This window comes from Sarcophilus harrisii, chromosome 4 (assembly GCF_902635505.1).
Source record: "Sarcophilus harrisii chromosome 4, mSarHar1.11, whole genome shotgun sequence".
In the NCBI taxonomy this organism is placed as follows: Eukaryota; Metazoa; Chordata; class Mammalia; order Dasyuromorphia; family Dasyuridae; genus Sarcophilus; species Sarcophilus harrisii.
Genome location: NC_045429.1, coordinates 182,854,664 through 182,871,076, shown reverse-complemented (window position 1 = coordinate 182,871,076; position 16,413 = coordinate 182,854,664). Strand labels below are relative to the sequence as shown.

The following is a 16,413-nucleotide window of genomic DNA, read 5'->3' as shown; positions in this document are numbered from 1 at the left end:
TTTTGTCCACATTCTGATGGCCACTTCTCTAATTGTTTGCTGTTCTTGATTTTCAGCATAGAAAAAAACCTCTTCTATTCTATTTGAGCTGAGCTTTACAGAAAAATAAGCTTGTCTTTATTTCCTCCCTTAAAGTGAAGAGCTTTTACTGTTCCACCATATGACATATATTCTCCTGAAATATCAGTGATTTCTCCATGTCATGATGTTTTCTTCCCCTCTATATTTTTGTTTAATTTCACATTTTCTAGAATGAAGCAGTTTTCAATTAATGTTCCTTCCTTCCTTCCTTCCTCCCTCCCTCTCTTGTTCCCTCCCTTCCTCCTTCCATTCCTCCCTCTCTCCCTTCCTTCCTTCCTTCTTTCCTTTCTTCCCTCCTTCCTTCCTTCCTTTGTTCCTTCCTTCCTTCCTTTCTCTCTCCCTCCTTCTCTCCCTCCTTCCTTCCCTTTCTTTCCTTCCTTCCTTCCTTCCTTTCTTCCTTCCTTCCTTCCTTCCTTCCTTCCTTCCTTCCTTCCAGTCTTCCTTTCTTCCTCCCTTCTTTTCCTTTATCCCTTCCTCCCTTCTTCCCTTCCTTCCTTCTTTTTTTCTCATTGCAATGTGTATAAATGTCTCACCCTGTCCCCAAAATCACACAGCATGGGGTGCTAAGCCTGTGACTTGGCAGCTTCAGGGCATTCACATATGATAATTCTACAGTGGAAGAACCCCAGCCTTAATTTAGATTGCCCAAAACACAAATATAGGGGTACAGTACAGAGCCAAGGTGAAGGCAAAAATGCTGATTCAGTAGTCCTACAAAATATTCTGTGTTTGGGTATTTAAATATCAACTTCTGGGGAAAGTATTGTATTAGTTATATTAGCACATTGATATATTGATTAATGAAATGATGACAAGAAAATCTAGAAATAAGGTTAATATTTACTATATTGAGCTTTCTTTTGTTGGTCTTTCACCAAATTGTTGCTGAACTCCCTGTTGTTTCTTTTCTTTTCCATCCCAGGTATCACTATTATGGAATCGGCATCAAAGAGAGCAGTGCATATTATCACTCTGTCTACTCTGGGAAGGGTCTGACAAGGTATGTATGGTTCAGTGATACTTTTGGCTTGCTTTTGTCTTTCTCCAAATTAGCAATGATGCCTCCTGAATATGCTTCTTTATCCATTTATACTCACTGAATTTGTTTTCTTGTAAATCTCAGGAGAGATTTTTAACTTCATATAGACCTTTGTGTTTGTCAAATTCTCTCTCCTTGGCACTTAAAAAGATGGATTGCTGAGAAAGTATTTAGAAACTAACTGGTTCTTAGAAAGATGAAAAAAAAAGAGGAGGGGAGCAGGATTCAATTTAAATCAATGTTTGCCGGCTAGTCTGAGATCTTTTATTTGAAAGATATCAGTGATAAAAAGAGGAGAAATTATATTTGCTTAAAGGATAGCTAAAGCTTTCCACAAGCTGACTTCTCTTTCCAGTTTCATTAGCCCTTATTCTCCCTTCTGCATGCTATGATTCAGCCAAAGTTATTGAGAGTAAAGATTGTTTTATTCTTCCTCTTTGTACCCTAGCAACTAGCACAGTGCTTTGAACATGACGAACACTAATAATTGATACATTTTTTTCACAGACTTGTGATCTCCCTTTGACACATGTAGATGAGGAAAGATTCCTCAATTTTGATTTTTAGAGAAATGCTTGAGCTACTGAGAGGTAAATTGACTTTACAGAAAATATGTATGTAAACAAGGCAAGACTAACATGGAAGACTTCTTGATTCCAAGACCCTCAGTCTGCTATGCTATGTTGCCTCTCATCACTATGTATGCCTGGAGTGAAAAGAGTGTTGGACATGTAGCTAACAGAACATATTGCTAGCTTATCATAATTCTAGGGCTAAATAATTGTGTTTTGATGATCCTAAGGGAGGGGAAGTATTAAATAGACGGGGCAGCTAGTAGCACCAATGAATAATACCCAGCTTTTGAATGAGTAAATTTGAATTTGTATATAGCTCCTTAAAGTTTTTAAAGCACCTTTCTTTGTAACAGCATGAGGTAAAGGGCAGCATGTCAGAGTAAACAGAGAACTATATTCAGAAGCAGGAAAACCTGGGTTTAAGTTCTGCCTGGGATAGTTGTATAACCCTATACACTTAACCTCTCAGTAACCTCTCAGAATTGCTTACTTTGGCAATTTATAAAATTATAAATTTCAAAAATTGGTACCCATTGGAAGTGGTAAATGGACTTCCTCATCAATAGTCACTTAAATTAATGATGTAGTTCCTTATATTAATGAAATCATAGGTCTAGTTCCTACCCCTACTTTATAACAACTCTGAGGAAAACAGCTATCCTTATTTTATGAATGAGGAAACCAAGGCTCTTAGAAGTAACCTGAATTTGTCCAGGGTCACAGGATTCATGAATGTCTAAGGTGGGATTTGTATCTGAGACTGTATTATAATACAACTTTTGAGGAGCAAACTTACTTCTTATGAGGAGAAAAACCCATAAAAATCAATTTTTTTGCAGTTTTTTCAGTTTACTAATTGACTCATATTGATAAGAATAAGACTTTATCTTAGAAGTAGCCAAGTGGAAGTATATAAATAATATATTTATTTTATATGCTTAATTTAATTTAATTCTAATTTATTTAATTAATTTTCTGGTTTCTGTTTATTGATTTGTTTAATAAATTAATTAATAAAAATAAATAAAAAGTTATTAAATTAAATTAAATTTAAATATGCTTAAAATGTAGTATCCACTTGCCAAAGAGACAGGGATGAATGCAGTGAAGGCAATACATCTTATGGAAAGGATCTTAGACTGGAATTATTAGAACTGGGCTTTTTTCAGACTCTGCTAGTGACTTGTTGGTTGTCACACTCTATGTCATTTTTGTCTCAAAGTGGTGAAAATATATACTTCTCAAGGTCATTGTGAGGATAATTGAAAACTCCTTGAGAGATGATTTTAATTATTTTTGTATCTCTGGCCGCTAGCACAACACTTGGAACATAGTAGGTTCTTAATAAATGCTTGTTGATTAATAGAACAATAAAAACATCTATAATACATATGTGAAAGCTCTTTGAGTTCTACAGAGAAAAGGTGCAACTGAAATCCAATATATTACTTATTATTATTATTAATAAAATTCTAATGCTAAAAATGATGAAAATGAAAGTAAAGAATAGCTCATTAAAATACACGTTTGATTTTGTTATTGCTTCAAGTGCTCAGCTTTTCATTTTTAGTGTTTTCATGCATTATAATGATACATTGATAAGCATTTGTTGAGAACTAATTATGTATTAGCTCCAATATTTTGCAACTAATTAAGCAGTCACTGCTCCTTGGAGGTTCCATTGGGAGCTTGTACATAGACACATAAAAGTATAATTAAGCAAATACAAGATTATCGTCCTGAAAGCCAGGAAGACCTGAGTTCAAATCTCAGCCAATTAATAGTTATGTGATTTTAGGCAAGCCATTTAACCTGGTTCAGTTTCCTCTTAAAAGGTTGTGAAAACCAAGTGAAATAATCATATTTGTAAAGACTTAGGACATTGTGTGGCACATAGTAGGTGCTTATTAAATGCTTGTTCCAACTCTCCATTCCTAATTTTGAGGGAGGCATTAGCAGCTAGAACTCAGGTAAGAAGTGGAGTTTGACCTGAACCCCAACATGTAATATGTTAATATTTATGTATTATCATTTGATATGGCAAATAATCTATGAAATTTTTGTGTTGTTGTTTTCAGAAACTACTTAGAACCATGTGAAAAGTTTCTTGAGATTCCTATACCTGAATCCTCATGCAACTTCTATTAATCTCATCTCATCATAATGATTCCCCAAATGTCTCTTTGATCATATGTCTCTGAATAAATTAAGGAAAAGAGCTTGGCTCCTTTTAAGGAGATATTCAAAGAACTACTTCTGTATGACCTTGTATATTTTCTCAGGTTTGACATGAAGTCACTAGGCTCTCTAAGTATTTTTCCCTAATGCTAGAACTATAATATTCTTTTGGGACTAATGGAAAATGTATTGATTTTTCAAGGTTTTCTGGAAGCAAGTTGAAGAATGAGGTAAGCATTGTTTCTTTTAAATGAATTTCACATTTTTCCTACAAAGCTTAGTTTCTGAACAATATATAATAAAATAATTCAGAATTTCAAAAATTCTTGGTGTTTTGGACAACAGAAAACCTCAGTTTCTTTTATGGGGGCAAATTTTGTTTTGCTTCATGATTCAATTACACAACCTCTTGCAGAGATAATCTTCTAATTATTTATACTTTAGATCAGGGCTTCTTTAATTTATAACACACCAAAGGACTTCTGGATAAATTTTCAGGGATTCATGAAACTGGATGGAAAACTTCATTTTCACTACCTCAAAGTGAAATTTAACCTTTCCAATAATTATTAAAAAATATGATTCTGTAAAGAGGGCAAGGAGTTCATAGGCTTCACTAGGCTGCCAAAGAGTTCAATACACACAAAGGTTAAGAGCCCTATCTTAGATAAAATATTTAAAGATTTTTTAAAACAAAGCCGCTGTGTATTCTCACCAAAACAAAAGGAAAAGCCTTAAAATAACAAAGTTGAATATAAATTGTGCTCATAAAATGTCCATTTAAATAATTACTGAAAATCACCAATGCTGCTTATCTCTGGTATGTTGTACCACTTTTCTTTGGTTAGTATTTTTCCCGTGGAACAACATATCAGCAAACTATCTTTATCTAAACCAGTTAATCTGCCATTAGAGACTGCATGGCTAATTAGGCAGATAATAATGCTCTCATTATCCTGAGGTTAAAGAGCCATTAGAAACAGGTGCTGTAGAACTAAGAGTGGGTGGCAATGTGGTTCCTGAGCCAATCTAGAACTGAGAATTATGAAACCCCATTAGGATAGTGAAATGATGCAAGTCTGTTATCTGAAAAAATAAAATCAAATGAAATGAACCCCCAACCCTCTGAAGGGAACCAATTTCTTTTCACCAAAGCTTTTAAAAAAATATATATATTTAATGGGTCATTATATAATAAAGCTCCCCAGATTGTCCTTTTTTATCAATGAAATAAACTTTGTTGATAAACAATTGTTAAAATGGAAAAATTACTCAATATGGGATTTCACACAGCATAATGTTTGCATCTATTCAGATTTTAAGTTTAATTTTTTTTTAATTTAGTGCTTTATCTATTTTACAGAAAGTGATAATAATAGTAGAGGACATTTCAATATTAAATATTCAGTAGTCTTTCCTTTTGTGTCTAAGAAAATAAAATCGTTCATCAAGACTGCTCTGATCCTGTGTGGATGTGATATCCAGCATGTCATAGTGGATGGGATGAACAGCTTTGGAGTCAAGAAGTCCTGGATTCAAGTTCTACCTCTGATGTACTAGTTGTGTGTTGGCAACTCAGCTAATTTCTTAATGTCCCAGGCAATTCTCTGAAGTAACAAGTGGAAAATAAGTGGAAAAGAGGGAGCACTTTTTACATCAAACTAAATGCTATCGTTATTAGCCCTATTTGACAGTTGAGGAAACTGAGACAAACAGAAGTTAAATGATGGACATCAGGTCAAAAAGCAAGTATCAGAGGCCAGATTTGACATCAGGTCTTCCTGACTCTAAGCCACTGTGCCATTAGTAGACCGATGATATAGGTGATTATTGGGATGTGTCTGTGGAAAAGTGGAAGCATTCTACATTAGTGAAATCAGAGTTCTGGACTTTCCAAATACTGTTTTCAGCTCTACCAGTCCAGAGTCCTTGTCTTACTTAATCTTCCCATTTCTTTCCTATGCCAAGCCCAATGTTCTACACATAATAGATAATCTAAATTTGTGGAACTGAACAGAATTTAAGATCAGATTTAGTTTTCAAAGGAGAAAGTGATGGAAGAAGTGGCTATGCCAAATATATATGTGACACAGGATTCAATGTAGGGGTGGGAAGAAGGGATAAACAAATTAGGCTTGTGTGGATTTTGATTATTTACAGAATGCTTCCATATGCATTGTTTCATTTCAATTAAAACTTGGAGATTGTTTACCTCTTTCATGCTCCTTTCTTGAATAGTGAGAAGTTACCTATCAGCCTGAGTTAACAGCATATTAAACTAAAGACTTTGCTTTAAAATGAATAAACAAAGGAATTCCCCAAATAATCTTTTTTGACATTTTGATTTGGGGACTTAACAGTCCTAGGATCATTGAGGCAATTTTGAAAGGAGCTTGTGGTGTTAAGTTCAACATTCCTGGAATTCATGGTGAAGTTAGTCCTGGATGTCAGTAAGCATGATTAACTCTTTTACTTTGAAAAAGCAAGGATTGAAATGTTTGTTTCATTACCTTCTAAGCATGCTAATCTATAGAAACCTTTTCTCCAATCTTCTTGATTTTAGGAAAAAATAGATAATTCTCATTATTAGCCTCTGCTCCAGATTATGGGATATAGTATTATGGTTAGAAATGAGCAAAATTATACTCAAAGTGTTATCTGAAACTATCAAACCAAAAGTCTTTTAAAGATGATCAATTTTATTAGCAATATAGTGCTTATTAATGGAAGACTTTTTTTATTTTTATTTTTTTAGTAGTGTTAAACTGTTAAACTTTCATTTTTGAGATTTAGTCCTTTGAATTTTGACAAAAGCAAATTTGGATATAATTGGACCTAGATCTATAAAAATATCTTATAAAACTACCATAAAGAACTTTCTTTCCCCCTGAATTTGAGATTTTATTAGGTTAGGGAATTCTTGGTAAAGAAAATCCCTCTGCTATTGTTCTATAATTGTAAGATTTTAGAGAATAGCTGGAAGTACTGAGAAGTTAAGGCTTATGGTCTATAATACTTAACTATAACCAGTATGTGTCACAAGCAGAACTGAAACCTAAATCTCCTTGACTCCTTAGTTTGATCATCTATCCACTGCTCCAAGTTGAGTTTTGTGAAGGATTCTATGGATAAAATAATAATAACAGCTGCTACTACTACTATATTACCACTGCTATATTACCACTCCTACTCCTAATGCTTCTACTAACGCTAAATTAATTAATAGCACCTTATATACAATGCTTCTATGTGGAGGGAGAGTTTCATCATTTTATAGATGAGGACATTTGAGATAGTTACTATGATAATCACACTTTTTAAAGAGGCTATTCAGAAAGTACAGAGTAAAAGTATTGCCTTATTTCTTATGAATTTAGAAGTTGTAAGAGTAAAACAGCAATTCATTTTGAGTGGTTTTGTCTGATGTAAGATATTTGAAGTTTTGTAAAACATTGATCAGAGCAAAAATATTCAAATTTATTGAAACAGGGTCATCAGAAAAATAAGAAAGTGCCTCCTTAAAAGGTTATCTCTTCATAATAAAATACAAGAATAAAACTAGAATAAATATAATTACAATGGACAAAATATGGTTGAAGTCAACACAATGTAGAGGATAAAAAATAAAATTGTCAGAAAAATTTCTGTAGGATCAATGTATAAAATGAAGTTTTTAAAAAATCATAGCCAGAGCAAGATTGGCCATAAACAATGTGTTTTCTAGTTTTTGGCTCAGATTTATATTAAATATTCCAAATAATGCAGCTGTCATTTGCTCTAGCAAAATCCCATGATTTCATCTTTTTCAGTCATATTTTCCCTTCAAATTTTCCTCTTTGACTTCATCCTTGTATGGCCAGTTTAACAACTCTACATCAAGCCAAATAGTGCATCCCCCATCTCAGTGTGCTTGTCAAATATTTGTAGACTGTTATCACATTCTCCCTTAGTCATCACTTAGTTGAGCTATATAGATTTAGCTCCTTTAATCTTCCCTCATAAATGAGCCCCTCCCTCCCTCTAATCATATTTGTTTCTCTTCTCTAGGCTCATTCTGTTTTTCTTTCCTTACAACTTTTGGTAATGAGATGCTTAAGGCTCAACACAACAGTCCAAATGTCACTTCACTAGGTAAGCAAGGAGGCATCTCTCTAATCAATGACTTGGTACCTCCTTATATAGAAAACAAAAGAACAGCCTTCTGGTTCTTTTAGAAACCCACATTTCTTGCTTCCCAGTTCTGGTTTTCTTTTAGCATTGCATTCTAGCTTTTTATTATTATTTTATTGGTAAAACTTTTTTTGTCTTACCCCATTGTAGAAATGTTCCCAAGTGATCTCTCCTATTTGCTTCCCCTCCCCTCACTCAAGCTATATTTTTTAGGTTTCTTTTTCATTGATTTCCATCTCTACCTATTTAGAATAAAAGTGCATCACTTTGGAACAAAACTATAATTTATTCACATGATTTTTGAATTTATAGAATGATATATTCATTAAAATGAGGTGAAGCATTTCTTAGAAATAATGCACTCAATCATTTTATTTTGCTAAATGTCGTTATTAGGGGAAAAGTTGTTAAGGAGAAAAGATGGTTTTCTGAAAATTTAAGTTAGCCATGGATAATCAATATTTTGCAGTGGAAAAAAATTTAGATGTGGAGTGAAAAAGGCCTGGGTTTGAATTTCAGGTCTACTGCTTATTTGCTGTATGACTTTGAGAATGTCACTGGATGGACTTCTATTGGCTTAAGTTTTCTCTTCTGTAAAACAAGGATATTGAACTAGGCAATCTCTAAAGTCTTTTCCAGGTTTAAATCCTATGGATTCTATGAATAGTTTCCCTATTAATTGACATTACATATTTTGTCCTACTTTTTCTTGTTCCATGGCGGAGTGGATGAAAAGTCACTTTTGAAGCTATGAAAAACTGAGTTCAAGTCCTGCTTCTGACACATAGTGGGCAAGTTAATTCATTTCCCATTAGCATAGGCAAATAAGATTGTAAATTGCAGAGAAGACACCCCCAATTCCCCCTAAAGGAATTTCCTTATCCAGAGTTTCTTGCTATTAACTGTTATTTCCATTCCTTCTCAGTGCATTGATAACTGATGTTCACATTATTGACCATAAGTTATAGCAAGTTCCAAAAGTGCATTCTGATTCAGAAAGAAAGGATTAAATTGCATTAATAGTTGGCTTGGTATTAAGTGCATTTCATTGTATTCTAATTCTTTGCAAATTTGCCAACCATTAAGGTGAGTATGACAACTCAATAATGAGAATACTGATCAACCATTTTTTTCAACTATTTCAGATAACAGAATGTGTAAATAGGTGAAAAAATGTTTTTTCTCCTGAAAAATACATCCATTTTATTTTCTTTTTATGAATTATTTTTAAATGATTGAACATGTACCCATATTAAAACATTGTCCTGGTCTTTATCAGGTAAGTATTTTCAAGCCACAAGACATTTTAGAGCCCACATTTTCTCTACCCAGTCTTTAGGCTTCATCTTATTTGCTTTCATGGAACAGAGGGTATCTATAAGGCAAGGAAGAATGTCACCTCTTCATAGGTAATAATAAATCTTTTGCATGGGAACAGCAAAGGTCATAAATATGGCACAAAAAATCTTGAAACAAATGTGCAAAGATGGGATGAAATAAAGGATGAAATTGTTTTAATAGGAAGCTACTAATACCTATAGGTTGTGTAGTACAATGTAATGAGATCGGGGTTTAACTAAAGTCAGAGGACACGGGATTTGTTCTCACTCTTCCTTCTATTACCTGAATGATGTTGAACAAGTCTTTTACTTTTTATTGTCTATAAATCTTAGTTTCTTAATCTGTAAAATGAGAGGCGTTGAACTACATGACGTCTAAGGACTCTTTCATCGTCAAATATAGAATCCTATAATTATTCTTGCCAAAAATAATTTCCTGATGATTATGACTAGGACTGTGATTGATACTGCATGGTATACCTGGAGAATACATTTTGATGGGCTTTTCTTGATTAAACATGAATGGAGTACAGACAGATGATCTTCAGGGTTTGTGCTTTATGTGAATCTAAGTGTGTATTTTCGACTCGTGATTTTCTAGTGTTAATAAATCTGGTGGCATTTCTATTTGAAGCTCATATTGCTTGGCCTCCTCATTTTATAAATGAGAAATAAAGAAATAAAGTGGTTTGTCAAAGATCACATTGATAATGAATAAAATAGAGTCTATGTTTTCCTAAATGTTATTTCCTTATGATTCAGTGTATATGTGTGAACACACACATATGTGTATATATGTAAATGTGTATACACATATCTATACTTCGTAGTCCCATATAATTTTTACTAGTTATTAACCAGATGTCAATTTCACTGATTATACCCAAAATAATGTAATATATAATATATATATAATATAATATATTATATATATATATATATATATATATAAACACCTACGTGAATAGTTAGATCTCTCTGTGTCTCTGTGTCTCTTCTAAATTGGATGAAAATTAAATTACAGAAATAAAAAAATAAAAAGTTCTAGAGAACACTAGACTAGGAGTAAGGAAATTGGAATCTAATACTGTCACTAACTAACCATGTAATCTTTGTCAAGTTTCTTAACATCTGTGGGCTGCATGGGAAATAGGAAGGGGAAGTGATGATGTCTAAAGTCCTTTCCAGAAGTAATATTCTTTAGAAAGGAGTGATTTGATGTAGTAGATAGAAAAGCTTGAAATCAGGAAGATCTGGTTTCAGGTCTTGCCTTTGATACATGTTGGCTATGTGAGCCTGGGTTTAATCTCTTGGTGTTTTATATCAGGGCTTAAACTTTTCCTCTTGTGACCCCTTTTCACTTGAGAAGTTTTTACATGAACCTGCTTATATGGGAATTTAAAATATATATACAAATCAAACATTTACTTATAACAAATCATAATTTCATGACTCCCCCCCCCATTCAATTACAAATGCCCATATGGAGTTGTGAACCACAGTTTAAGAAACTGGGTTCTAGATAATACCTTAAAATGAAAAATTGGAGAGAAGTTACCACCTGAATTAGTAAGGATTTTTCTTACCTGGGACTTATCGATAAATATAACAATAAAATAATAATCTCAATCCCCTTCCTTTCTGTAAATGAAGTCATAGTGAAGCTTCCATAATTTTAATATTAAGCTAACTGTGAAGTTCTGAGAACTCATTAAAATTTATTTGCTATATATTAAAGCCAGATGACTGTGTATTTATCTTTCTTTTCTTTTTATATTTTCATTGAATTTTGTTACTTTGAATATATATAGATGTTTGAACAACAGAAACAATAGGTTTGTTGGCCTATACATTTTATGCTCTGGACAAACTGTAGATACAGTCTTCTGCCTCTACAATATTGGAGATGACAGCGAAAACAAATATATATGTATGTATGTGTATATATATATATATATATATATATATATATATATATATATGTAATATATATCTACATATGTATTTCTATTTTATTTAATGTAACCTTTGAACCAATTACTTGATAACTGATATTCTCTTCTGATTTCATTCATTCAAAGGACATGTACTGAGTACTCATTCTCTGTAAGGAATATAAAAGTAGATTTATAATATATTTTTAATTTCTGAATTGTAGGGTGGTTTCACTCGAAAATATTCACTCAGCTCAAAAACTGGGACACTTCTTCCAGAGTTCCCTAGTGCACAACATCTTGTGTACCAAGGATGCATTTCTAAAGACAAGGTATTGATCTGAAATACTTCTTCATTTTCTGATCACTGCTCTCTCAATTGGCTCTCCCTTCTATCAGCCCCTCTCATTCTCTTATGTCTTCCCCCCTGCTTCCCTATAGAGTAAGCCACACCCAACTGAGCTTCTACATTATTCCCTCTTTGAGTTGATTCCAATGAAAGTAAGGTTCAATTTTTGTCGGCCATTCACTGCTTCCCATCTTTCTCTCTAGAAATATTCCTCATTTAATTATTGATATACATGTCCCCTGGCTCAGTCCTCAGAGTATATCTTAGCACTTGCTGAAAGCTGTCAGAATTTTATATACTTGAATATAATTGACTCATTTATGGAAGGGCAAGCTATTACTAATGTTGATTAACAGCTTTTAGCTTAATTATTTACTTTCTTACTCTCAATACCTAACCATGGGGTGACAAAATATATATTAAATGTTTAAAAATGGCTTTCCATCTAGATCAACTTGTCAAGTTTAAAGAATGGTGAAGTGAGAAGGTTAGATTAGATGTTTTCAATGGTAATTTTCACCTTTAAAACTCTTAGATAGTCTTATATTTGAGATACATGTGTATATATACATAATATACATATATATGTATATATGTATTCACACACACACACACACACACACACACACACATCCTTCCCTCTAGTTTTTAATGAAGAGACCTATATGTAGTAAATACAAACACTTGATTTTCCTATGCTTATATAGTAAGTTCAAAACTCAACTGCTCATTTTAGAGTCACTGAAATCATTTGTCTAGCCAGGCTTTTCATTTAGATAGTAGCCAGAGACACTCCTCCATTACTTGCTAAATCTATAAAATCCCTGCCATGTATCATTGGACTGGTTATTTTGGTTTTGTTTTATTTTTCTCTTTAACTAAAGTGAATGAATCAGATAATAATAACACTACTATTCAGGTTTGTTGCTACAAGTGGTGAGATAATATTAGCAAAACACTTTGCAAACCTTATAGTGCATATAAAGGCTAGTTATTATTATTATAATTTTGGAAAATACTTGAATAATTATTGCTGAAGTATTAATATGGGTAACATAATTCCAGATAACTTTAGAAAATATTCCAGATCATAGAGAGTTATGTGGAGATTAGCAGTGTTGAAAGATAGGCAACCAGGAACCTAAAGGAAAAAAAAAATCAGAATCACTGTTCTCAGGACTTGACATTTCATTGGAATAGACATATGCATGTGTTAGTATTGGATAAGGGATAAGTATCAGACTTGTGATTTCATTTATATAGACAACTCTTTGATGAAGAAATATTTTTTATCAATGAAGGTTACCACCTTTTTTGTAACTTATAGTATTAGAGAATCATCTAAAGTAATGAGAGATTAAATGATTTATGCAGGGTCACACAGCCAGTATGTGACAAAGGTAAGACTTAAATTGAGATCTTTGTGGCTCTGGGGCTAACTTTTTATCCACTATATATCCATGATATATATGAATATATACCAAAAAAGGTACAAATAGAGATGTACAAGTTAGTTGAGAGGGTGGGTACCAGAAGTTGGGGGAATTGGGAAATTGGGAAAGTATGCAGAATTAATGAATCTTGAAGGAATTGAGGGATTCTGTGACATAAATGTGAAGAAGGAGGAATTCTAAGCACAGGGTATTGCTATTGAAAAAGAACAGAGGCAGAAAATGAAATGTTATGTGTGAAGAAAAGAGAGGTCAATTTGATTTGGCTGTTGTGTAAGTAGGTAGTACAGTGAAGACTCTTCTTCCTGAGTTCAAATCTTGCCTTAAATACTTACTAGTTGTATGATCCTGGGCAAGTCACTTAATCCTACTTGCTCATTTCCTCATATGTAAAATGAACTGGAGAAGGAAATGGAAAAGCACTTCAGTATCTTTGCCAAGAAAATACCAAAAGGGGTCATGAACAGTTTGGACACAACCGAACAATACAAATTAGGAAAATAATATATACCAACTGTGGAGAGAGAGGTTAGAACTAGATTGTAAAGGACTTTAAAAGCCACATAGAGGAGCTTATATTTTATTCTCTAAGCAAGAAAGAACACTGGAGTTTATTGATTAGGAGAGTGACACAGAATTATAGTTAAGGAAAAACTATTCTTTCAGCTGTATGGCATTTGAACTGGAGAAAAGAGAGGCTTGAGCTAGGGATTTCAATTAGGAAGGAACTGCATTAATTTAGGTGAGAGATTATGAGGGCTTGAACTAAGGGATGGCTATCTGAATAGGAAAAAAGACAAAAGGAAAAGATATCATAGAAGTAGAAGTGGCAAGAAAGATGAATAGTAGATGGATACATTGTAAAAATAATTTTAAATTTTGGTTGGATTCTATTCTTTTATTTATTAAGAATTAAAAATAATTCTCACAAAATCAAACAATCTCAGTTAGATATAACCTTAGAGACTACCTTGAAAGAAATTAAAACCACAAGCCTTAGTTTGCAGACTCCATTATCTTCCCTTATTTTTTGAAAATAGGGATAATACTTGTCCTTCTCCAATGCTATAGTAATTCCTCTAGCATCCCTAGCCATTCAGATAAGTGAAAGGGTCCTAGTAATTCATTCAGGCCTAGTGACAAACTCATCAAGGATCAATGGATCATAGATTTAGAATTGGAACATACTTTGAAAGTTGTTTAGTGTAGGACTTAGAACTTTTTCCACTCATGACTTCTTTTTGCCAGAGACATTTTTACATGATTGCTGTTATATAAAATAGGTATACAAGTCAACCCTTTACTGATAATAAATCATAATTTCATAATCCCCACATTCAGTTACAAGACTCCATATGAGGTCACAACCTATAGTTTAAGAAGCTGGGATCTAGTGCAACTCCTTCATTTAATAGATAAGGAAACTGAAATCAAGAGAGATGAAGTTACTATACTAAGGTAATATGGCATTGGGATTTGTACTGTTTTCTCAGTCCTAGCCCCAATCTTCTTTGCTGCTTTTTCTAATATCTCACTACATGTGTTAGGTATCAATTTTCTATGAGTTATCTTTTGTTCTGTCCTTTCTAGTTCAATGATTATTTTTCACAGCAGAATAAACAGAAGCCAAATGAGATTTGAGTATTTTTTTCTTCTTTTTACGGTGTCATTTTCTCACCCATCCCATCTAGCTTAAGTTATACTTTCTATGATCTTCTTTTGCCTCTCAATTTAAATTGAAAAGAACTATTTCAGGCTGATTCTCAGCCTCATTTTTTCATTTAGTTAGAATTTTTTTTTTCATTTAGACCAAATCTTAGATTGTTTCCTATGATATCATTCTTTTAACATGATTCCCCTCATATCTCTCAATTTGTTTAATTTAATGGAATTTTTTCATCATTCTATAAACTGTTTGAAAATAATTTTGTTACCTAAAGATTGTTATATTTCTGGTTTGAAAGTGACATTGCAACTTTGGATTTTGTGAGGTACTGGCATTAACAATGTGGCAGTCTCTGGACAAATTGTAGCAAACAAAGCTAGACGACCTAGCTGGGAAAGCCTGTTCTTTGAGATTAGCATCTTGGACAAATAGATTTATTTGTTATATTGGGGTTTCCCTTTTTAGTTGACTTTCCTTCATATATGGAAATAGTGGTGTCATAACACATACTCAGCCATACACACATGCATATGTGTAAATATGCATTATGCATCCCTGTTCATATAATATATGTGTATATATATATATATTTTCATGGCAGAGATCTGGTAGTATAGTAGATCGTTGGCCTTAAGGTTGCCTCTGACAGATACAAGCTATATGAGTAAGTTACTTAACATTCCAGTGACGCAGGCTATAAACTCTTTTAATGTTACATTATGGAATAAATTGCTAACCTGCAAGGATGGGAGAAATTCCCTGAAATCAGGCCATAAACATACATATAAAGAGGGATAGAAGGAAGGAAAGAAATACACATACATTTTATTTGCTCTTTATAACAATTCATTGAGACAGGTATTATTGAAAAAGAAACATATACTAGCAATTTATTTTAGCATCTCCATCTCATTTTTTCATTTCTGAGGAGTTCCTTTCCTTATAAACTCAAAAACAGATTGGGAGAATTTGCTGCTGTTATAAATTCATGTAAACATTGAAACATCCATTTGTAAGATGACAGAGCAGAACTAAGCTAGCATTATCATGAACAACCTTCTGCTTCTATTTAGTAGGCAGCTGGGGACCCTGACTCTAACTCTTGAAAAAAGCCATTTCATTGTCTCTGTGTCCCTATTCCAGCTGCCTGCTTGTTTTGATGAGAATGGGATGAGGTGGGATTGAATTTGAGGACTTCATCATTCTTTCTCCCACTACCTATAGCTTTTTTAGAGTCAGGGTTAGATAGGATCAAAAAAATCCTATCTATTTTTTGATTTATCAAAAAATAAAAAAATTCTAAATTCTAGTTTCTAAAAAAGCTAGAAAGTGGCTCCAGTGAACAGCATTGAACAGAGAAGCTTCTGACAGCTTTTTTACCTCTAAATAACTTAGTACATTAATCCAAGGCAGTTACCCCTCCTAACCTAATCCATCTCTGCTTTCACTAACTTTAATTTTAAAAAAAGTTTTGCTTTAGCTTTTGGTTTGAAAATGATACTGTCTGTTTTCAGTCATATCAAGCAAAATCATGGTAATTGTGAAATGGCAGTCATGGTCCAAAGTTTTTATAAAATTTGAAAATGAATAAATGAGTTATTGATATTGAATCCATGGCAAAAAAAATAAC

General features: G+C 33.0%; 1 protein-coding gene across 1 annotated transcript in view; it reads left to right on the top strand.

The window, feature by feature from the left end:
• Positions 1–16,413, top strand: part of RFX6 (regulatory factor X6) — a 65,508-nt gene that overhangs the window by 21,510 nt on the left and 27,585 nt on the right. The window contains exons 5-7 of the mRNA XM_003769394.4: positions 1,004–1,081; positions 4,076–4,103; positions 11,542–11,649. Coding sequence (XP_003769442.2) covers positions 1,004–1,081; positions 4,076–4,103; positions 11,542–11,649 — 214 coding nt within the window. The remainder of the gene's footprint in view (positions 1–1,003; positions 1,082–4,075; positions 4,104–11,541; positions 11,650–16,413) is intronic.